Genomic DNA, 22,910 nt, shown 5'->3' with positions numbered 1-22,910 from the left:
CTGAATGCCAGCCAGTATTGTTTCCCTTTACTTCTCGCAGAAAGATGCTGTCCTGTTGTACCTCCTCTGAAGCCTCATGCATTTGCTTTAATCGACAGACAGCTGAAAAGTGTCTTCTCCTGTGACATTTCCTGCATTCCGCATCTTTTGCTGGGCAATCTTTCCATCTGTGGAAAGGGGATTTCCCACATTTGAGACAAACACTTGAATTAGCTTACTGGTGCTGTCTGTGATTGTTTTCTCCACGCCTGTCTCTGTTCTGTGTTCCCCTCTGTTTTTTTTAGCTCTGTATGAAAATGCATGTATTTCCCCACTGTCTTCGTTCTGCAAGGAGCTGCTGTCGCGCAGTATCGTCTGCTGTCTTTTTACTGTCTCACACTGCCTAACCTGGTTTACAGCTTTGGACAAGGTAAACTGGGAATCCAACTGTAACTTTTCAGGAAGTGATACATTTCTTATTCCGACTACAATCCAATCTCGGATCAGCTTTTCCCTGCGCCAAACTGACAATGTTCTGCTAGTTTGTGAACAGCTGTGATAAAACTGTGGGTGGTTTCACCCTGCTCCTGTTTGCGCATATTAAACCTAGCTCTCTCAAAAATAATGTTGTGTCTCCCTACAAAATGCGTTTCAAAACAGTCTTTAATGGCACTGTAGTTAAGTTTCTCTTCCTCGGTCAACGTTGAAGCATTTAATATATCCTCGGCTTCATCACCCATAGAGTAGATCAGTGTATTAACTTGAAATGCCTAATTTTTCACGTTTAAGCCTGATGCTACCCTGTACCTTTCAAAGCGCCTGATCCATTTCGGCCAATTTTGAATGTCCATACAAACAAAATTATCCGGGGGACTAATGCGAAATCCGTCAACACTAGCCACTGTCCTGTCCGTGTTTGAGCCAGAGCCCGTTGAACTCGGAGTCGCAAACCCTGAAATCCCGCCAGCTTCTTCCTCTTGCAACATGTTGCTTAGCAGTAACTTAGTCCTTGCTCGTTAGCTAGCAAAATAATGATATGCGTTGTTTTATCTCCAACACTGTGCCCTCCCTGCTTTGAAACAGCCTGAATGTATGATTTACTTGGTACTTCCTTCACGTTTATGTGAATTTTAAAACCACTTCTGACACCATGTAGTATGATCTAAAATAAGGATGTTCTAGCTCCAGACTGTTTATTAACCTAACCCTCGCATGTCCTACATAGGTCCGGATACCCCCAAGGGACATCCTACTACACTCCCTGCCCGTTTCATTACATTGGTGTCAGAAGTGGGATCGGACCTTGCGTCCATTACAGTGCGTGTGCTTGGCCAGTGAGCGTGTTCCGATAGGACGTTGAGTCGCAAGCTAGTAGGAGGACAAGCTCTTTGAAAGGAGGGAGTAATGTAACGACCCTGGGTTTATAAGCACAGATATAGACTCTGCTGCTCGAGCATGCGTTTGGGGCACAGTCGATAGCGTGCTAGACTTTGGGCTAGAAGGTTGAGGGTTCGAGGCCTGCTTACTGCCTGTTTCATTACAATACTTTGTCCATAGACTGCTTACAGGGTAAGGAAACCAATATGTCCTTTTGGAATTTGGGTGAACTATCCTGTTTACATCTAAATCTCTTCATTATACACAAATCTATCTGTGCCACATTTGGTGCTTTTATTAAAAACTGAACAATTATTATGCTTAGCCACCTAAGTAGTTTCAAAGTGGTCAGCTACTTTCCTTTGTAGTGTGGTTTAGCTACTTTCCATCTCAAGGATAGCTGTTCATCCCTTTTCACTAAGTATGAAAGTATGATATAAGAACCTAGCACTGAGGTATACAATTAACGGAAACCTATACGTATTCTCTTTTGAATGTCAGGAGAGGAGAGGCGAATCTTCAGTATGGACAAAGCCCTGTACATCATTGCATAAGAGCAGTAGCGTGAAATCTACTGCTCCACCTGGCGGACAATGGCTGTCGTTTCAATTTGATCTATCGTTGACTGCAAATATAATTGCTGTCCATATTACATTTCGCTTTCATTGACCGTATTTGTTTAATGATTCAACTGTATTATTTTTTTCGTTTAGTATTATTTCTGATTACTTTGCTAATGCAACTGTGCATTTGCATAGACTCCTTTTCACCTTTATCGTGGTCCTTCAAGGCAGAATGACGTCAGGATCACAACTTAACGTGCTAGTTGCTAATCAAAATATTGACACCAACTACTACCAATGAAAATTGCACCCCAACGACGAATGACCAATAATAATTGTGTTGTCCAAATAAGGAGGGTCCTCTCGAGGGGCGTGGAAGGTCGGGATCAGGTCGACTGACTGCGATGTGCAAGTGAAACGTGAAATTGGTGAGCTAGTAATTTAACCGAATTGCGCACATTTAAAAGTAATAGTGGTTTATACAACTATTCAAAAAACTGTACGTAATCTGCCCGCTATGCAAAGGTAATCGGTTCCATGGTAGATAGTGCTTGGCTCGTGCAGTTTACGTTAGCTAGACAAACGTCATAAGTTTACTAAGAGCATGGGACCTTGATACGTTGTTAGGCCTGTAAAGGAACAACCTAGCTGTATAACCAACTAACGTTGGCACAAGCTGCATATTTGGCAGTGTGGTTTGCTTCTTATAGTTATGTAAATTATTCGTAGTTTGCAGTCAATATTGACAGTGTCAAAACGTGACATTGTCGGTAACGAGTGTTCCAAATTAAACCACTTGCTTTAATTAGCGGCCACTTCTAGTTGTTTAAACTTGCACAACCGGCAGCATGTTTCAGTCTATACAACGGCGGCCTATAGCGTTATGTGAAATCACTGTATGTGCTGTTAGGTTTCAAAGCAGTAATGCACTGGGACATGGAATTGGCAAGGGCAAATCCGTAACCACCTCATGGATGGGACGACGCATTGGCCTGTTGTTGTCATGGCTCCAGAGATCAGGGATGGGCACGAGTGAAAAGGCGAGATCTGACAAGAAGAAGCAAGGCCTGCTGTCAATTTTTGCCAACCATTGTAGCTTTGTGACCGGCCAGAGGCTTCGACGCGCTCATCAGATTGGAGAGCTCTACTCAAACCTGTACTCTGAGCGTACCAGGTGGACTCTGGTAGGAAGCATATGGCGTCGACTCCAGAGCAAGCACGCCTCCACGGGGAAGCTTATGGCTGCACTGGCTGGTGTATTTATGTGGGAGGACGAGAAGGTTCGAGATGACGAACTACACAGGTACATGCTGTTACTTAAAACTAAGCAATAAGGCCAAAGGGGGTGTGATATATGGACAATATATCACTGCAAGGGCAGCTCTTAAAGGCGACGCAACGCGGAGTACCTGGATACAGACCTTAGCCGTGGTATATTGGCGATATACCACAAACCCCCGAAGGGCCTTATTGCTATTATAAACTTGTTACCAACGTAAAAATACATGTTTTGTCATACCCCTGCGGCAGTCTGGCAACTAACATTCAGGGCTCGAACCACCCAGTTTATCATGTGAACATTGTGTCCTTACTGTACTGTCAACGTATAATAAACAGCGTAGGGGCAGCGTGTGATGGCGTCAATATGCGTGTATGTGTGAGCATATGTAGTTTACAGTACCTTGAAAGTATTCATACCCTTTTGATTCATTCCACATTTTGTTACAACCGGAATTCAAAATGGATTAAATACAATTGTTTTCTCACCCATCTACACACAATACTCCATAATGACAAAGTGAAAACATTGAATATTAAATACAGATCTAATTTATATGCACACATGACTGTAAGTCGCTTTGGATAAAAGCGTCTGCTAAATGGCATTTATTATTATTATATATTACATAAGTATTCACACCCCTGAGTCAATACTTTGTATAAGCACCTTTGGCACTGATTACAGCTGTGTCTTTCTGAGTAAGTCTCTAAGTGCTTTCCACACCTGGATTGTGCAACATTTGGCAGTTTTTTTTATTTTCAAATTTCTAAAAGCACTGTCAAATTGATTGTTGATAATTGCTAGACAACCATTTTCAGGTGTTGCTATAGATTTTCAAGTAGATTTAAGTCAAATCTGTAAATGAGACGCTCAGGAACATTCACTCGCTTCTTGGTAAGTAACTGCAGTGGATTTGGCCTGTTTTAGGTTATTGTCCTGCTGAAAGGTGAATTCATCTCCCAGTGTCTGGTGGAAAGCAGACTGAGCAAGGTTTTCCTCAAGGATAATGCCTGTTCTTAGCTCCATTCTGTAATATTTTTTTTTATCCTGAAAAACTGCCCACTCCTTTAACAATTACAAGCATGCCCATAACATGATGCAGCCACGACAATGCTTGAAAATATGGAGAGTGGTACTCGGTGATATGTTGTATTGGTTTTGCCCCGAACACAACAAGTAAATTGCTTTGCCACATTTTTCTTTCAGTATTACTTTAGTGCTTTTATTGCAAACAGAATGCATGTTTTGGAGTCTTTTTTTTGAGTACCGGCTATCTTCTTTTCACTTTGTCAATTAGATTAGTATTGTGGAGTAACTACAATGTTGATCCATCTTCAGTTTTCTCCTATCACAGCCATTAAACTCTTAACTGTTTTAAAGTTACTATTGGCCTCATGGTGAAATCTCTGAGCAGTTTCCTTCGTTGGTTACCAACGTAAAACTGTTTTTTATATGTGTATATATATATATATATATCTCTTCACACCCACAGTGGGGAGAACAAGTATTTGATACCCTGACGATTTTTTTCAGGTTTTCCCCACTTACAAAGCATGTAAGAGGTCTGTCATTTTTATCATAGGTACACTTCAACTGTGAGAGACTGAATCTAAAACAGAAATCCAGAAAACCACATTGTATGATTTGTAAGTAATTAATTAGCATTTTATTGCATGACATAAGTATTTGATCACCTACCAACCAGTAAGAATTCCGTCTCTCACAGACCTGTTAGTTTTTCTTTAAGAAGCTCTCCTGTTCTCCACTCATTACCTGTATTAACTGCACCTGTTTGAACCTGTTACCTGTATAAAAGAACCTGTCCACACAAAATCAAACAATCAAACAGACTCCAAATTCTCCACAATGGCCAAGACCAGGGAGCTGTGTAAGGACATCAGGGTTAAATTGTAGACCTGCACAAGGCTGGGATGGGCTACAGAACAATAGGCAAGCAGCTTGGTGAGAAGGCAACAACTGTTGGCGCAATTATTAGAAAATGAAAGAAGTTCAAGATGACGGTCAATCACCCTCGGTCTGGGGCTCCATGCAAAATCTCACCTCGTGGGGCATCAATGATCATGAGGAAGGTAAGGGATCAGCCCAGAACTACACGGCAGGACCTGATCAATGACCCGAAGAGAGCTGGGACCACAGACTCAAAGAAAACCATTAGTAACACACTATAAAAAATAGAGCTTTTTTGGTCTAAACTCCACTCGCTGTGTTTGGAGGAAGAAGGTTGAGTACAACCCCAAGAACACCCTCCCAACCGTGAAGCATGGAGGTGGAAACATCATTCTTTGGGGATGCTTTTCTGCAAAGGGGACAGGATGACTGCACCGTATTGAGGTGAGGATGGATGGGGCCGCGTATCGCGAGATCTTGGCCAACAACCTCCTTCCCTCAGTAAGAGCATTGAAGATGGGTCGTGGCTGGGTCTTCCAGCATGACAACGACCCGAAACACACAGCCAGGGCAACTAAGGAGTGGCTCCATAAGAAGCATCTCAAGGTCCTGGAGTGGCCTAGCCAGTCTCCAGGCCTGAACCCAATAGAACATCTTTGGAGGGAGCTGAAAGTCCGTATTGCCCAGCGACAGCCCCGAAACCTGAAGGATCTGGATAAGGTCTGTATGGAGGAGTGGGCCAAAATCCCTGCTGCAGTGTGTGCAAACCTAGTCAAGAACGACAGAAAATGTATGATCTCTATAATTGCAAACAAAGGTTTCTGTACCAAAATATTAAGTTCTGCTTTTCTGATGTATCAAATACTTATGTCATGCAATAAAATGCAAATTAATTGCTTAAAAACCATACAATGTGATTTTCTGGATTTTTGTTTTAGACTCCGTCTCTCACAGTTGAAATGTACCTATGATAAAAATGACAGACCTCTACATGCTTTGTAAGTAGGAAAACCTCCAAAATAAGCAGTGCATCAAATACTTGTTCTCCTCACTGTATATATAATTATTTTTTACCCATTTAGCAATAGGTGCCCTTTGCAAGGCATAGGAAATCCTCCCTGATCTTGTGGTTGAATCTGTATTTGAAATTTGACCTTATAGATAATTGTGTCTGTGGGGTATAGAGATGAGGTAGTCATTCAAAAATCATGTTAAACACTTATTACACACAGTCCATGCAGCTTATCGTGACTTGTTAAGCAAATGTTTACTCCTAAACATATTTAGTCTTGCCATAACAAAGGGGTTGATTAATTGATGGAAGTATTGTGTGTAGGCCATTGACAATATTTTTTTCATTTAATACATTTTTTAAATTCAGGCTTTTCCAACAATGTGGAAAAAGTAAAGGGGTGTGAATACTTTCTGAAAGGTGTGTGTTGGAGTGTTGGTGTAGTATGTATGGGTAGATTCCAGTCTGTTCATAGAGCCAGTGCAAGCGTCAGTGCAAATAAGAAAGGGGGTCAATTCAAATAGTCAGGGTAGCCATTTGATTACTGACAGTTAGGTTTATGGTTTGGGGGTAGAAACTGTTCAGGAGCCTTTTGATCCCAGACTTGGTGCTTGGGCACCGCTTAACATGCGGTAGCAGAGATTACTGTCTATAGCTGTGTTGTTAATGAGTATATACTACATACTATTAGTTCATTTTAGTATACTGTAAACAAATGGTATCCTTTCAGTTGAGCATACTAGCGCTTCGGCTGTCTACCGGAAGTTGATGCTGTTGCTATGCAACTTCTTGCTAGCTTGTTAGCGTAACAAATGACTAGCTAGACATTTTACGATTTGGGGTGTATTCGTAAATTCAATCTAGAGTGCCAGGGTGCGCTCTAGGCGTTCGTAATTGCAGACCGTTGTTTGTCAGATTTTCCGTTCATAAATTCAGAGTTTCGCTCTCGGAGAGCGTCACTGGACGCTCTGGCCGAGGAGTCGAGTTGAGCCGAGCGTTCTGCAGTCAAGCACCCAAGCTAACAGCTTAGTTGGCTAGCTTGCTAGCTAATTCCTGACACAAATGAGAGAAGGCCTCAATCTGACCATTTTAATTGCCCTAGCAGAGCTGGTTAGGCTGTTTTCATGTTATCCAGAGCATTTGTGATTGTAACTGTGCTGCTGGCAACAATTTAATTCCACTTTTTTTGCAGATGTTTATTGACACCGGCCGTATATTCAATGGGGTTTTTAGCGTTTATAAATTCATCAGGTATTCTGCGCTCTGGCTCTCTCTGAAATCGGAGTAGATAGCCAGAATTTACCATGTCCATTGTGGACGCACAACGACTATACATTGCTCAACATTTCCTTAACATTTGTCATAAAACAATGAGTTTTTGTATACGCTCTCGTCGGACTTCGGCTGCATATTTTCCACTATTTTCTTAAAATCTGGAACCGTTGTGAAGCCACGCCCATTTTCTGAATTGCATTACTTGCCCTAAAAGCAAGGAAATATTGTCCACTGCTTGTATTATTTGTATTTTGGCTAATTTAGTACAACATATGGGAACATTTGGCATACTAACTATGACCAATAAGCATACTACATACTAAATTCACGTCAGAAATAGTAAGGTTAGTGCGGTTTAGTATGAGTATTCGAACACAGCTTATGACTTGGGTGGCTGGAGTGTGACACACTTTAGGGCCTTCCTCTGTCACCGCCTGGTATAGACATCCTGGATGTCAGGGAACTTGACCCTGTGATTAACTAGTCCGTACATATTACCCTCTGTAGCGCCTGGCGGTCGATGCTAAGCAATTGCAATACCAATCTGGGATGCAGCCAGTCAAGCTGCTCACAGTGGTGCAGCTGTTGGACCCTCAGATCCTCAAAAAGTCCATGTCAAATCTTTTTAGCCTGCTGAGGGAGTAGAGGTGTTGTCGTGCCCTCTTCACGACTGTGTTGGTGTGTTTTGGAACATGATAGGTCCTTATTGATGCGGACACCGAGAAACCTTAACTTCTTGCGTCGAGCCAACCCGGATCCGGTATCATGACTACAGCCTCAAGCCCATTACCATAACACAACGTTAACTATTCATGAAAATCGCAAATGAAATGAAATCAATATGCTAGCTCTCATGCTTAGCCTTTTGTTAACAACACTGTCATCTTAGATTTTCAAAAATATGCTTCTCTACCATAGCAAACTAGCATTTAGCGTTAGCATTAGCATTTAACATTAGCATTAGCAGACAACATTTTCGCAAAAACATTCAATAAATAATTTACCTTTTTGAAGAACTTCAGATGTTTTCAATGAGGAGACTCTCAGTTAGATAGCAAATGTCCAGTTTTTCCTGAAAGATTTTATGGGCTGGAGAAATCGGTCCGTTTGGTGCGTCACGTTTGGCTACCAAAAACAAACGAATATTCAGTTATCGAAACGCCAAACTTTTTTCCAAATGAACTCCATAATATCGACTGAAACATGGCAAACGTTGTTTAGAATCAATCCTCAAGGTGTTTTTCACATATCTCTTCAATGATGTATCGTTCCTGGAAGTATGAGTCTCCTTCTGTATCACATGGTAAAATAATTGCCACTGGGAATTACGCACCAAATTAGACAAAGGACACCGGACGGCCCCCTGGCAAATGTAGTCTCTTATGGCCAATCTTCCAATGATATGCCTACAAATACGTCACAATGCTGCAGACATCTTGGACGAACGGCAGAGCGCATAAGCTCGTTCACAGCATATTCACAGCCATATAAGGAGACCAGAGTAAAACGGGGCATCAAAAATCCTGCTCATATCCTGTTTGAAGTTTCGTCTTGGTTTTGCCTGTAAAATCAGTTCTGGGGCACTCACAGATAATATCTTTGCAGTTTTGAAAACGTCAGAGTGTTTTCTTTCCAAAGCTGGCAATTATATGCATAGTCGAGCATCTTTTTGTGACAAAATATTGCGCTTAAAACGGGCACGTTTTTTAAATCCAATAATGACATAGCGCCCCCATAGGTTGAAGAGGTTAAGCTCTTGACCCGCTCCACTACAGCCCCGTCGATGTGAATGGGGGGCATGCTCGGCCCTCCTATTCGCCACAATCTTTTGTATTTTTTTGAGATTGAGGGAGAGGTTTTTGTTTTTGCACCACACTGCCAGGCCTCTGACCTCCCTATAGGATTTCTCATTATTGGTGATCAAGCCTACCAGCTAGGCTTGGGCAGTATGCCTTATGCTGTATATCGGGGTATTTGGAAATAGCCACAGGATAGTTTTTCAGTACCGTTAAACTTATTAATAAAAAAATGTAAATGTTTTCAATAAATGTATTTTCTAAGTTTATACTAAGGTTGAAGGGTGGGAACCTGGTTACTGAGATGTACTGCTCCAAACCACTCCCTGTTCCCCGGATAAATAACTGTGAGAAACCAGTCAATTTTAATTCATTATTTATATGAACATTATGGTGTGAAATGGAACTGTTAAATTTTATGCGATAATATAATTCTGGCTTCTCTACGGCCTCTGCATGATGAAGGGTGGGCACAGACCGCCCATCCCAGTATGGAGCTCAGTTCACATTGCATGTAGACCTATCTCATGTTAATTTTTATTTATTGTGACTGGTAGGCCTACATTTGCTGCAGCATAGCCTATATTACAGTAATATAAAGACTGAATGCGCTTCTAATTTACACATCTCCATCTGGCTTTTGGAGGTCACCTTGTTTTTAAACAAATTGTAAAATATTTTTTAAATTAAACAGCCTATAAGAATATCGTTGCTTTAAATAAGTGCACATGCAAGCACTCTCTCGCAATCTTCCTATCGCTCCATCAACTCCATTGAAATTGCATCCAAAATAGATAATCTTGTTCTAGATTGAGCTATAGTCGCATGCATGCATACAGTACCAGTCAAAAGTTTGTGCACACCTACTCATTCCAGGTTATTCTTTATTTTGACTATTTTCTACATTGTAGTATACTAGTGAAGACATCAAAACTATGAAATAACACATATGGAATCATGTAGTAACCAAAAAAGTGTTAAACTAATCAAAATATATTTTATATTTGAGCTTCTTGAAAGTAACCATCCTTTGCCTTGATGACAGCTTGCACACTTTTGGCATTCTCTCAACCAGTTTCATGATTTTTTGTTGTTGTTGATTTAACACTTTTGGTTACTAAATTATTCCATTTGTGTTCTTGTTTTGATGGTAAATAGTAAAAATTAATAAAAACCCTTGAAAGGCACATGGGTGCAGTTTTCTTGTTGTCCTCGTTCCGCTGTGAAAGGACCACTCCGGTGTCCGAGGTGTCCACCATCACAAAGGGAAGAGTTGGATCAGGATGAACGAGAATAGGTCCAGAGGTGAAACGTTCCTTGAGCATCCATGAATGCCCTGTCAGCGTCGGGGGTCCAGCAAAAACGGGTCTGGGACTTGCAAATTTATGAAAGATAAACTAAAATATCACATTCACCTAAGAATTCAGACCCTTTACTCAGTACTTTGTTGCAGTGCCTTTGGCAGCGATTACAGCCTTGAGTATTCTTGAATATGATGCTACAAACTTGGCACACCTGTATTTGGGGAGTTTCTCCCATTCCCCTCTGCAGATCCCCTCGGGCTCTGTCAGGTTGGATGGGGAGTGTCGCTGCACAGCTATTTTCAGGTCTACAGAGATGTTTAAAATAGGTATCTCCAGTAATATGGGTCACATTTTTTAAAACCATATAGGCTCGAGACAAGCCATTTTCTTTGCTGTGAAGCTGCAAGCAGGCCTGTCGCCAAGCAGTGCTCCATTTTACCCCTCTGACACTGAGGCTGCATGACAGTGAACTTCAAACTCCGACTGGTCTGTGCTCTTGGTTAAAACAGGCTATTTGAAATCATACAATGTATCAACATTGCTCGCTTTGTGCGCTGCTCCAATGTAACAAATGTACAAATCTAACGGACTCATCAGGGTCTGCATCACTGCTAAATGTATATATTTTGTTTTAACTGACTGAAGATGAGCAGAAGGAGAGAAGCATGTGACGGAGGGTTGGTAGAGGGTTATGTTGGCTGATTACAGCTGCTACGAGTGATGTGAGCATGGAAGTGAATATGATTGGACCTGTGCATATCAGAGACTAGTGGCTGTTGCTTCAATTCAACTGAATTTATAAACATTTTGTAACAGGTTTTTTAGATCGCTAGAGCTGGAAAAAGTCAGTATCATATGAAATGGTGCTACGGTATTCCAAAATGTTGGTATCATGACATTTTTGTACTGTGATATTACCGTGTTAAGATCTCTATCACTACACACTTCCCCAGATGTGGACTAGAGCTCCAAGCTTTGGAGAATGTGAAGAATCTGAGTGCATCTTCAGAAAAGGAGAAGGCTGCAGGGCAGGTGGAGACCGGCTGGGAGGTTGTCATGGAGAAGAATAACTTCAAAGTGTGGAGGCGGCCCATCGAGGGAAGCCACTTGTGGGAATACAGAGGTCAGCCTGCATTGTCACTTATAGCTTTGTTGTGCTTCTACACCTGCATTGCTTGCTGTTTGGGGTTTTAAGCTGGGTTTCTGTAGTGACATCAGCTGATGTAAGAAGGGCTTTATAAATACATGTAATTGATTGTTGACACTTAGAATGAGTATTCAGACCCCTTCACTTTTTACACATTTTGTTACAGCCTTAATCTAAAATGAGGAAATGTTTATTTAATCCAATCTACACACAATACAACATAATGACAGGTTTTTAGACATTTTTGCTAATAAATAAAAAAAACTTTACAAAAGTATTCAGACCCTTTGCTATGAGTCTCCAAATTGAGCTCAAGGGCATCCTGTTTCAATTGATTTGGACATGATTTGGAAAGACACACACCTGTCAATAAGGTCCCACAGTTGACAGTGCATGTCAGAGCAAAAACCAAGCCATGAGGTTGAAGGAATTGTCCGTAGAGTGCCAGAGTTCCTCTGTGGAGATGGGAGACTGCAGCACTCCACCAATCAGGCCTTTATGGTAGAGTGGGCAGAAGGAAGCCACTCCTCAGTAAAAGACACGACAGCCCGCTTGAAGTTTGTCAAAAGACACCTAGAAACTCTTAGACCATGAGAATCAAGGTTCTCTGGTCTGATGAAACCAAGAATGAATTCTTTGGCCTTAATGCCAAGCGTCACGTCTGGTGGGAACCTGGCACCATCCCTACAGTGAAGCATGGTGGTGGCAGCATCATGTTGTGGGGATGTCTTTCAGCGGCAAGGATGGGAGACTAGTCAGGATCGAGGCAAAGTACAGAGATCCTTGATGATAATCTGCTGCAGAGCACTCAAGATGAAGGTTCACCTTCCAACAGGACAACGACCCTAAGCAAACAGCCTAGACAACACAGGAGGGGCTTCGGTACAAGTCTCAATGTCCTTGAGTGGCCCAGCCAGAGCCGGACTTGAACCCGATCGAACATCTCTAGAGAGACATGAAAATACCTGTGCAGCGACACTCCCCATCCAACCTGACCGAGCTTGAGAGGATCTGCAGAGAGAATGGGAGAAACCCAAATACAGGTGAGCCAAGCGTTGTAGCGTCATACCAAAGAAGACTCGATGCTGTAATCGCTGGCATAGGTGTTTCAACAAAGTACTGAGTAAAGGGTCTGAATACTTGGGTAAATTAGATTTTTTTAAATATATATGTTCGCAAAAAATTCTAAACTTCTTATTGCTTTGTCATTATGGGCTATTGTGTGTAGATTAAGAAACAATATAATACATTTTAGAATGAGGCTTTAGCTTAACAAAATGTGAAGTCAAGGGGTCTGAATACTTTCCGAATGCCCGGTACCTTTTCTATCTGGCATTTTCCTTCGTCTTATTGCCATGATCATCATCTACATGTCTGAGTGTCATTATTAACACTCAACACCCTTTTCCCTCTAATCTTTTCACAGTTTTGGGTTCTTACAACGATGTCACCCCCAGACAGTTCTTCAATGTTCAGGTACTAAGCAGGTTTATTTTATGCAAACTGTCTTGACTTGGTATAATAGTTTAATTTTTAATGTTTAAAAAATGTGTGCAAGAGAACTTGTACCTTCACTAACCAAGTTTCCATCGCAACTTTTTATGCGAGTGTAGTATATGTCGTATTTAAAAAATGTAATGACGCGCCTGACGAAAACAGAACATTTGTCGGTAAACTTTCCAAATGTCGACAATACAAAGTACGCTAGACAAGGTGGGATACTTTTGATGTCTGTAAAATACATATTATGCGAGAAATGCTTTTATGTGCCAATATTGATCTAATAACCATATCGAAGTGAACTTGGTGACATGTAATGTGGTCCTCTCACTACAACTTGTCAGGAAAGAATGTGGTTTAGTAGGGTACAGATTAAATAAGTTATGAACTTCACAGGGTGGTGAAAGATCAAGGTTATGAGCTTGATGCTTCTTTCCAATAAATATGAATGGTCTTATTCTGGTGACAGGATCATTGATGCTTGGCTGTCATTTGACAAATAGAAATAATATTGCTCTTTTGTCCATAATAATCTCACTGTATCTGCGAGCTTTTGGCTAGAGTCCATGTGCCAATAACAGAACTCCCTATATAACGCAAAAAAGAATGTGTGAGCAAACCATCAGTGTTAAAGGCAATGGAAACTAATTTAATATGTATTATTCATGGAAGTGAAAAGTGAAAAGGGTATTTATGTGCGCTATGACACACACAGCGTTTTATCCCCAACAAGTCAATTTAACGGAAAAGCATCTCTGTGGGGAAAACGTTTATATTGTTATGCGGATTTTAGAATATTCACATGAAAGTCTGTCGCCAATTGGATGGAAACCTAGCTAATGAACCTGTTAAGAAATGATTCAGTAGAAAATGTGCAGGTGGCTTGTGTGTACATTCAGCACCTGAAGTCCTGTATGTTCAAACACTCCCTTTGTGTGTCTGTGTGCTTATTGCCATACGTGTCGGTCTACCTAAATGCCCTTGTTGGAGTGTAAGGTTTGTGTGGAGATATGTAGCTCTACGTGTTGTATGTGTGTGCTAAATTTAAGCCTCTGTTCCTCTCGTCTCACGCACTGCCCTTTGCCACAGTTGGACACTGAGTACAGGAAAAAGTGGGACGCTCTAGTTCTTAAGCTGGAGGTGGTGGACAGGGACGTCAACACAGGCTCAGAGGTTGTACACTGGGCAACGCATTTCCCTGTAAGTTCCCCCTGCCAACTCACACACTAGAAATGCAGAACTCGTGCTTATCAAAGTCATGCCCTTGCGATATGCTTTCATTTCCTCAGTGGTTTCTCTGTTACATTGTAACATTTCTAGACTGAGTTCTGCATGTTTTTGCCTTGTTCATGTGTTCTCGATTTGATTATTACAGATATGCAAGCATACAGTGTTGTATTTTATGGAAGAAAACAATGTTTCCCTGAAATAAGGGCTGTGTCATAGTCCACAGATGACGACAATAAGTTATCCTACATTTTGGATTTTGGATTTGTTGTGTTGTCTTCCCACAGTATCCCATGTACTCACGAGACTATGTTTATGTGCGTCGCTATGATGTTGATGTGGAGAATAATCTGATGGTCCTGATCTCCAGGTGAGTGACTTCATGTCAAGTAGTTCTATTGAAATGAAGGCTGTCAAAAGCAATACAAATATTTAAGTTAATCGTATGGTTTTCTGTTGGTAACTAAGATTAATCACATTTGTGATTGTTCAAATATGACACTAATTAAAGATGTTTCCATTTTAAACCATATTGGGTTGTAGGTATAATATATTTTGATTAGAAGGGAGGAAAACTCCAGTAACATCAGCCAGGTTAATGTATCATAGCATTCAGCTAGCTATTAAATTTAGCCTAGGCTTCTTCTCATCTGTTCTTCAAAATGAACTAGTCAAGCTTCTACCTACTAGCGAATGGGGATAATTTGCTTAAATCTTTTGACCTGAGAACTATAACAAAAACAGTCGCTAAATGGAATGGAAGTTCTGTTCTGATTTTAAAATCTGTGTGAAATTGAGTAGAATCTAGAGGCATTCAGCGATGGCATTCTACATTTTCTCATTTGGTTAGCTTGGAAAACGTACAGAAATTTCAACCACAAACACATTCCCAAGTGTTTCTTTAGATAACAAGAAAAAACATTTGCACAGAAGTAGCGAGCTAGTTAAAGGGATAGTTCAGGATTTTGGCAATGAAGCCATTTTCCCCACAGTCCGATTAACTCATTTTTATCTGTGCATCCAGTATGAAGGTAGTGAGGTAGTTTGTGAGCCAATGCTAACTAGCGTTAGCGCAGTGACAGTCTGTGGCATCTACTAGCAGTTACTATAGACTTCCAGTCATTGTGCTAATGCTAGTTAGCAATTGCACAAACATTAGTAACTTCATTTGAACTGCACGCAGAGACATAAAAATGGTATCCACGAGTTCATCGGAGTCTGGGGAAGAATATAAAGGGCTTCATTGACAAAATCCTGAACTATCCCTTTATACCATATAAAGACTGTTCACACCATGGGGAAGCTATAGGAAAAGTAATCTGGTTGATATCCCTTTAAATGGAGCGAAGGCAGGCTATGGAACAGAGAGCTTTCAGGAAAAACAGCACTTCCAGGTTGGATTTTCCTCAGGTTTTCACCTGCAATATCAGTTCTGTTATATTCACAGACAATATTTTGACCATTTTGGAAACTTTAGTGTTTTCGATCCTAATCTGACAATTATATGCATATTCTGGGCCTGAGAAATAGGCAGTTTCATTTGGGTACATTTTTCATTTCAACATCAAAATACTGCCCCCTACACTCAACAGGTTAAGTGCTGGTAAGTAAGCATTTCACATTAAGGCCGGTACCTGTTGTTATTTTGGGTTGAACTGAACAGTATAAAACAATCAGAATGGAGAAAGACTCATTGAACTCACTTTGATGGTATGTTGCAACCATAGGGTCACAAACTACTCCTAAAGCAAATGTAGAACTTTTAATTTTTCAAAAACAAAATGCTGTCAAATTTGAAAAATATAATAAATAAAAAATATATATAAATAAATAATAATAATAATAATAAAAATACCATGATATATTTTGGCCATATAGCCCAGCACTACTTTTTGTATAAATTAGATTTTTTTAATGCTTGGAATACTATTTATTTATCTTCCGTCCTTTTTTTGTGCCATTTTTAGAGCGGTTCAACATCCTGGAGTCCCGGAAACTCAGGACTACGTCAGAGTCCACTTATACCAGTCCAAGATGGTCATCCGACCTCACAAGACCTTTGATGAGGTGAAAAGAGTTTATCATAAAACATAGATAATGTCATAATTGGGCAATATTTAGTTGTGTGTGCATGTTGAATTACAGTATCTGACCTTATGTCGTCCTGTCCCACAGAATGGCTTTGACTACCTTCTGACCTACAGCGATGACCCTCAGACCGCCTTTCCCCGCTACTGTGTGAGCTGGATGGTGTCTAGTGGTGAGCTCTCTTTTCTTTTCATGGAGCTTAATGATTATCCCCAGGTGTAAACTGGATGTAGTCATTGTTGGAATATCAACAATAAAAATAAAAATGTATCTGAAGAGACATAAAATTGCTTCACTGAAGGGCAGTAGGGCACAAAAGTAAGTAAAATCCTGATCTTCCCATCAAATGCAGCCACTGACTGCACAATTATTGAGACCTAACTCAATGGGCCAGGGATCATTTTATTTTTAGCTTGAGGTAGCTGGGGTACAGTAATTGGCGGATTCAACATGCCCAACAAGCTGAATCTGCTGGTATTGTAGCTCAGTGCTTTGTTTCTTGGTCTGATTTACTTTTATCTAGATGGAAAGTCACCTTGGGGCCTTTTCAATAAAACCCTTTTTTTCTTTAAAAAAAATGTATAAATAGGTCATTATGGTCTACAGTCTCTTATCAGATGATGGGGGTTTTCCATGTGGTTGTATGTTATCCTCAGTCCTGGTTATCAACTGTCGCCCTCCTCCCTCATAGGTATGCCTGACTTTCTGGAGAAACTGCATACTGCAGCCCTTAGGGCTAAGAACCTGGAGGTAGGGATCTACGACTATGCCAGTGTCATAAAGTCCAATGACACCAAGCACCAGCCCAGCCAGGACCGCCTTGGGGACAACACTCGCCCTGGGCAAATCTACGCTTAAGGGACCATGTCTTTTTAGCAGTGGTGGGGAGTTTGATTTAACCTGCACCTGCTCACATACAGCAACCCTCCAAACTCACAAGCTTTTGGACACAAGGGTGGATGGGATATAATGAAACTGGAATATACTTTTGTTGAAGATGTTCAGTACTTGTTCCACAGACTGGTTATTGATAACAGAATTGTAATGAACAGCATGGACTGTACCAACAAGCAGTTGAGCCCTTCGGAGAAAGGACTCCGCTTTTGCTGCCAGGAGGATTTTCACTGGGACTTCCTGCCTTTGCTACACTTGTACTAGACAGCCAACATCCTCACGCCTCATTTTGCTAACTAGCTGCTTCACCAACTACTGAGACAGCTAAAAAAAAATACTACCCCTATAGAGATGTTGCCAAAGCATTTTCTCCCTCCATCCACCATGTGTACTAGTTTCTTCCAGCCACTTTGTTTGGATCCCTTATCTGGTCACATCAGCACCTAAATATCTCACTGTAAAGGCTTCGCTACATAAATACATACCTATTGTTATTTCATACAACAGAGAAAGAAGAACATCAATAATTAAACCCGCTGTGATATCAGGAACACGAGGAACACGCTTTGGAGCTGAATGCCCTGGCATATTGACTTCCACAGACAAGTGGATTTAAGGGCTCTTGTGGTCTTTCACATTTTGGGATTGATGTTTTGCTCTCTGCAGAACTGAGGTTCTACCCTTTCTTTGTCTGTCACGCCTCGTCTGTGTTTTAAACTGCCAGGTCACGACACTTCTAACAGCCTTCTGAAGATTACCAGTGTCTTCCTGTCCACAAGGTGTCTTATGGTAACTGCAAAAGTCCTCAGTAACTGGTACAAATGCTTGGTGTTTTTTTATTTCACTTGCATTGCAGTTCCCGTCCATGTTAAAATGCCCTTATCAAAAAAACGATATGTAATAAATCTAAAAAAGCGTGTGTTTTCTTGTGCCACCAAACTATCTGTATTTCAATTGAATGGATATGACTGAAATACTGTTTCTTACTGAGAACTAAGTTCAAAGTTATGGAACAGACCTGATTAAAACCGACTGCTCGCTAGATTGCGCTACAGAGGAATATGTTTGTTTGCTAAACTCTTACTGTACCTTAACAGTGAAAGTAGTGCATCAATTGTTCTATTACTGATGAGCTTTGGAAGGCAAGGGTTTAGTAAAATCATGCGTGTATGTGTTATCTTTATTGCATTTTATACTTTTTTTTTCCCAGTCTTGATATGTAAATGGTTCTGCAAACTACTCAGACCTAATCTTATTAACTGTTTGACTCACTGGGGTAAGGGGCATGTGTGAATTCTCTGCTCAGCCTGACTATCTGGTACAATTGAAGCAGCACCTGTTTCTGCATGTCATTTTTTCCCCCTGTTACTAATATTGGTATAAACAGAATTTCCCAGGCCAAGTTTCATTCATTTATGGTACCAGTATACATGCATGACTACAGTTCCATGAAAACGGATTGTTGGTAGGTCACAAATACTGATATAGGAATGTAAACATTAATTGAAGTTGCATTGAAAAGATACCATAGTTCAATGCATTCAAATGCCAAGGGGCACTTTTGTAATTCCTTGGGTCCCACACATCAAATCATTTCTGGGTAACAACTGTACCTTACTATAATAGATTATTTTAAAATGGGCAAAAAAAACCTCAGAATTTAGGTAGTACTATCTGGGAGTGGTCTAGCTGCTATTGGCAGACACATGCATAACAAGAGTTCCTAACCAATTTACCGCATGGTGATCTCACTAAGGAAAGCTGACACTCCCGCTCATGCAAACCTGATTAGAAGGCCCCGTGTAGATTGTATTTTCAACCAGCAACTATCAGGAAATAACTCATGTTTTAATGTTTTTACATTTGCTAGTTTCATCAGCTGCTGTACTGTATGCTATAAAACACACTTTTGACTCCACTGGGCCTTTAAGATAACTTACTCCCATGAAGTCTGAAATAACAAAAGATTGTTTACCTACTCTTATCTTTGTGATAAACACACAGGTGAAGAAATTGTTTTACTGTCCGCAGTATATGATTGTCAGCATATGGTGTGTTTTGATCTATTGTGTACATGTGAGAGGAAATGAATTCCCTCTAGTTGAGCGTTTGTTTAGTGATGGTCAGAGCTATGTGTATGCAGAGAATAAAACTTTGGTTTCTATATTGAACTACTGTATGCAATGTTTGAGAAGGTAAATCTGGCGATTGTAACGCTTTGGTGTGCTATCCCTTTCTAGAGTACAGTTGTGTGTTCAATATACTGTTTATATATTTTTTTCAAAGTGCAGTTTACCACCTTGGATATGATTTCCAGAAGTTGATTCCTTTAGAAATTGTGTAAAATATATTGATTGAAAAGAATTGGGGAAACATATGGAACCTGGCAAGAATTTAGTTGTCATTGTATGATTCCATGTTGAAATTGAGCAACTAATATGATTCAATAAACCAATTTGAAATATACTGTATGTTGCCTTAATCTTTGGTTACACTATAAGTAGTGAAAAAGTATTTTAAAATAGTTTATAATGGGTCATTATCTAGTTCACCTGCTTTAGCAAGTGTAGTGCCAATGTCTTCATCAAATACCACCTGAGCATCCTGTTTTGGGCCTGCATAACAGGAATTTGACCCAGGAGTCATCCCTGTAAGTTGTGTGGTTTTTACTCTTTCAATACCAAGCTGCTCCTTCCTGGATGTGTTTATTTTGGTTTTGTACAATGGCTTTAACGCCCCCTGAAAAACAACTGATGGGTTATGAACCAGGACATAAAATGTACTGTTTGATCCACTAGTCACTCAGATTCTTTAAAGGCAAAAACATTACTAGTAGTAATGTGGTATACTGTTAATTTCATTACCAAAATAGCACAAAAGAGACCCAATGTTCACCTGCCACTTTTTAAGGTAACCGTGGTAATGCGACTCGGGTCATGTTTGTGCCTGTGAGATTGACCCAGCTTGTGAACAAAATAATGTAAATGGCCAAGAAAAAAAAAGGACAAAGTCTCACTTCAGTATAATTTTGTGTCATTTAAATTTGACATTTTTATGCCTGTGCGCACGTGAAGAGCTGAATGAAAGATTCATTTTTAGAAGCTTTGCACACAGACATCATTTGTCAAATTCGAATGAATTTCCTCATCCCTATAGGCTGTCTCATCATTGTTGGTAATCAGGCCTACTACTGTTGTGTCGTCTGCAAACTTGATTGAATTGGAGGTTTGCATGGCCACGCAGTCATGGGTGAACAGGGAGGACAGGAGGGGGCTGAGCACGCACCCATGTGGTGGCCCTGTGTTGAGGTTCTGCATTGTGGAGGTGCTGTTTCCTACCTTCACCACCTGGTGGCAGCCAATCAGGATGTCAAGGACCAAGTTGCACAGGGTGGAGTTCAGATCAAGGGCCCCGAGCTTAATGATGATCTTGGAGGGTACCAAACAAACCAGCAGCCTCACTGCCTGGAAGCTTGGACACTGACAGACGATCGCCCTAACTGGCAGCATCTGATGTGCTTATCAAGCAGGCTAAGCACTTGGACAAGGTTGCTGCTGCCTCCTGGGGGAATGGAGTGTGGATGTGTAACCTGGTCAGTGTGTCTGTCTATGTCCAAACACTAACCTTGCCCCATATAACAGATGACCCAATATTTAAATCTTATCAGGACACAAATGTACTTATCTGGCAAAATGAACGATCGTTATGGAAATCTCCCACTATTGTCCTCTCTTATGAAATCACAGTATGTCACATATAAAGTATATCATATGGAAACAGGTGGCTGAAGCAGGTACAGTATGTTGAACGGTACAAATGCCACATCATGCCAGCCACAGTAGATTTGCAGTGCGATGATGTATGGCATCCGTGACCTACTGAAAAGAGCACAGCTTGCTATTCAAACGGAAACACATGTTCAGATCACATTTGCTTACAAGGTCATATTTCCCAGACAAAGAAAACAAGGTTTGGTTTTCATGGCATGGTGGTTTAGTGGGTGAGTAAAACATTCCCTGTCTGACAGTACTGTGTTCAGTACTGTTTTTGGAGGGGGAAACCAATATCCTAAAAGTCTGAAGAACATGATCAAATCAAATTTTATTGGTCACATACACATATTTAATAGATGTTATTGCGGGTGTAGCATAATGCTTGTGTTCCTAGCTCCAACAGCGCAGTAGTATCTAACAATTCACAACAACATATACACCTAAAAGTAAAATAATGGAATTAAGAAATCTATAAATATTAGGATGAGCAATGTCGGAATGGCATTGACTAAAATTCAGTACAATAGAATACAGTATATAGATATGAAATGAGTAAAGCAGTATGTGAACATTATTAAAGTGACAAGTGATTCCATGTCTATGTACATAGGACAGCAGCCTCTAAGGTGCAAGGTTGAGTAACCAGGTGGTGGCCAGCTAGTGGTGGCTATTTAACAGTCTGATGGCCTTAAGATATAAGCTGTTTTTCAGTCTGTCGGTCCCAGCTTTGATGCACCTGTACTGATCTCACCTTTTGGATGATAGCGGGGTGAACAGGCCGTGTCTCGGGTGGTTGATTTTCTTGATTATCTTTTTGGCCTTGCTGTGATATCGGGTGCTGTAGGTGTCCTGGAGGGCAGGCAGTGTGCCCCCGGTGATGTGTTGGGTATACCGCAGCACCCTCTGGAGAGCCCTGCGGTTGCGGGCGATGCAGTTGCCGTACCAAGTGGCGATACAGCCCGACTGGATGCTTTCAATTGTGCCTCTGTAAAAGTTTGTGAGGTTCTTAGGGGCCAAGTCAAATTTCTTCAGCCCCCTGAGGTTGAAGAGGCGCTGATGCGCCTTCTTCACTACACTGTCTGTGTGGGTGGACCATTTCAGCACACATGACTGTAAGTCGCTTTGGATAAAAGCGTCTGCTAAATGGCATATATTATTATTATTATTATATAGTCAATTAACAACATTCCTACATAGGTATTCCTCTTGTCAAGGGCAGTGCGATTGAGAATACATTCTGTGGATCTATTGGGTCGGTATGCAAATTGAAGTGGGTCTAGGTGGAGGTGATATGATCCTTAACTAGCCTTTCAAAGCACTTTATGATGACAGCAGTGAGTGCTACGGGGCGATAGTAATTTAGTTCAGTTACCTTCGCTTTCTTGGGCACAGGAACAATGGTGGACATCTTGAAGCAAGTGGAGACAGCAGACTGGAATAGGGAGAGATTAAATCTGTCCGTAAACACTCTAGACAGCTGGTCTGCGCATACTCTGAGGACACTGCTAGGGATGTCGTGGCACTGTCTCATCCTCAAAGCAACAAAGAAGATGTTTAGCTTGTCCAGGAGCAAGACGTCGGTGTCTGTGACGTGGCTGATTTGATCTTTGTAATCCGTGATTGTCTGTAGACCCCGTCTCATTTCTGAGCCATTGAATTGCTACTCCACTTTGTCTCTGTACTGACGTTTTGTCTGATTGATTGCCTTACAGAGGGAATAACTACACTGTTTGTATTCGACCATATTCCCAGTCAACTTGCAGTGGTTAAATACGGTGGTTCGTT

The 22,910-nt window shown here is 40.9% G+C and overlaps 1 protein-coding gene across 1 annotated transcript; it reads left to right on the top strand.

Annotated features, from left to right (window-relative positions):
• Positions 1-2,284: 2,284 nt before the first annotated feature.
• Positions 2,285-19,818, top strand: LOC124006996 (stAR-related lipid transfer protein 7, mitochondrial-like). The gene is made up of 8 exons (XM_046317224.1): positions 2,285-3,222; positions 11,450-11,619; positions 13,070-13,119; positions 14,233-14,343; positions 14,658-14,740; positions 16,338-16,437; positions 16,546-16,630; positions 17,150-19,818. Exons 1-8 carry the CDS (start codon positions 2,768-2,770, stop codon positions 17,314-17,316), a joined length of 1,221 nt encoding a protein of 406 aa, XP_046173180.1. The 5' UTR covers positions 2,285-2,767; the 3' UTR covers positions 17,317-19,818.
• The last annotated feature ends 3,092 nt before the right edge of the window (positions 19,819-22,910 follow it).

The sequence above is a fragment of the Oncorhynchus gorbuscha genome, linkage group LG20 (assembly GCF_021184085.1).
Source record: "Oncorhynchus gorbuscha isolate QuinsamMale2020 ecotype Even-year linkage group LG20, OgorEven_v1.0, whole genome shotgun sequence".
NCBI lineage: Eukaryota > Metazoa > Chordata > Actinopteri > Salmoniformes > Salmonidae > Oncorhynchus > Oncorhynchus gorbuscha.
This window is presented reverse-complemented; position numbering and strand designations above follow the sequence as displayed.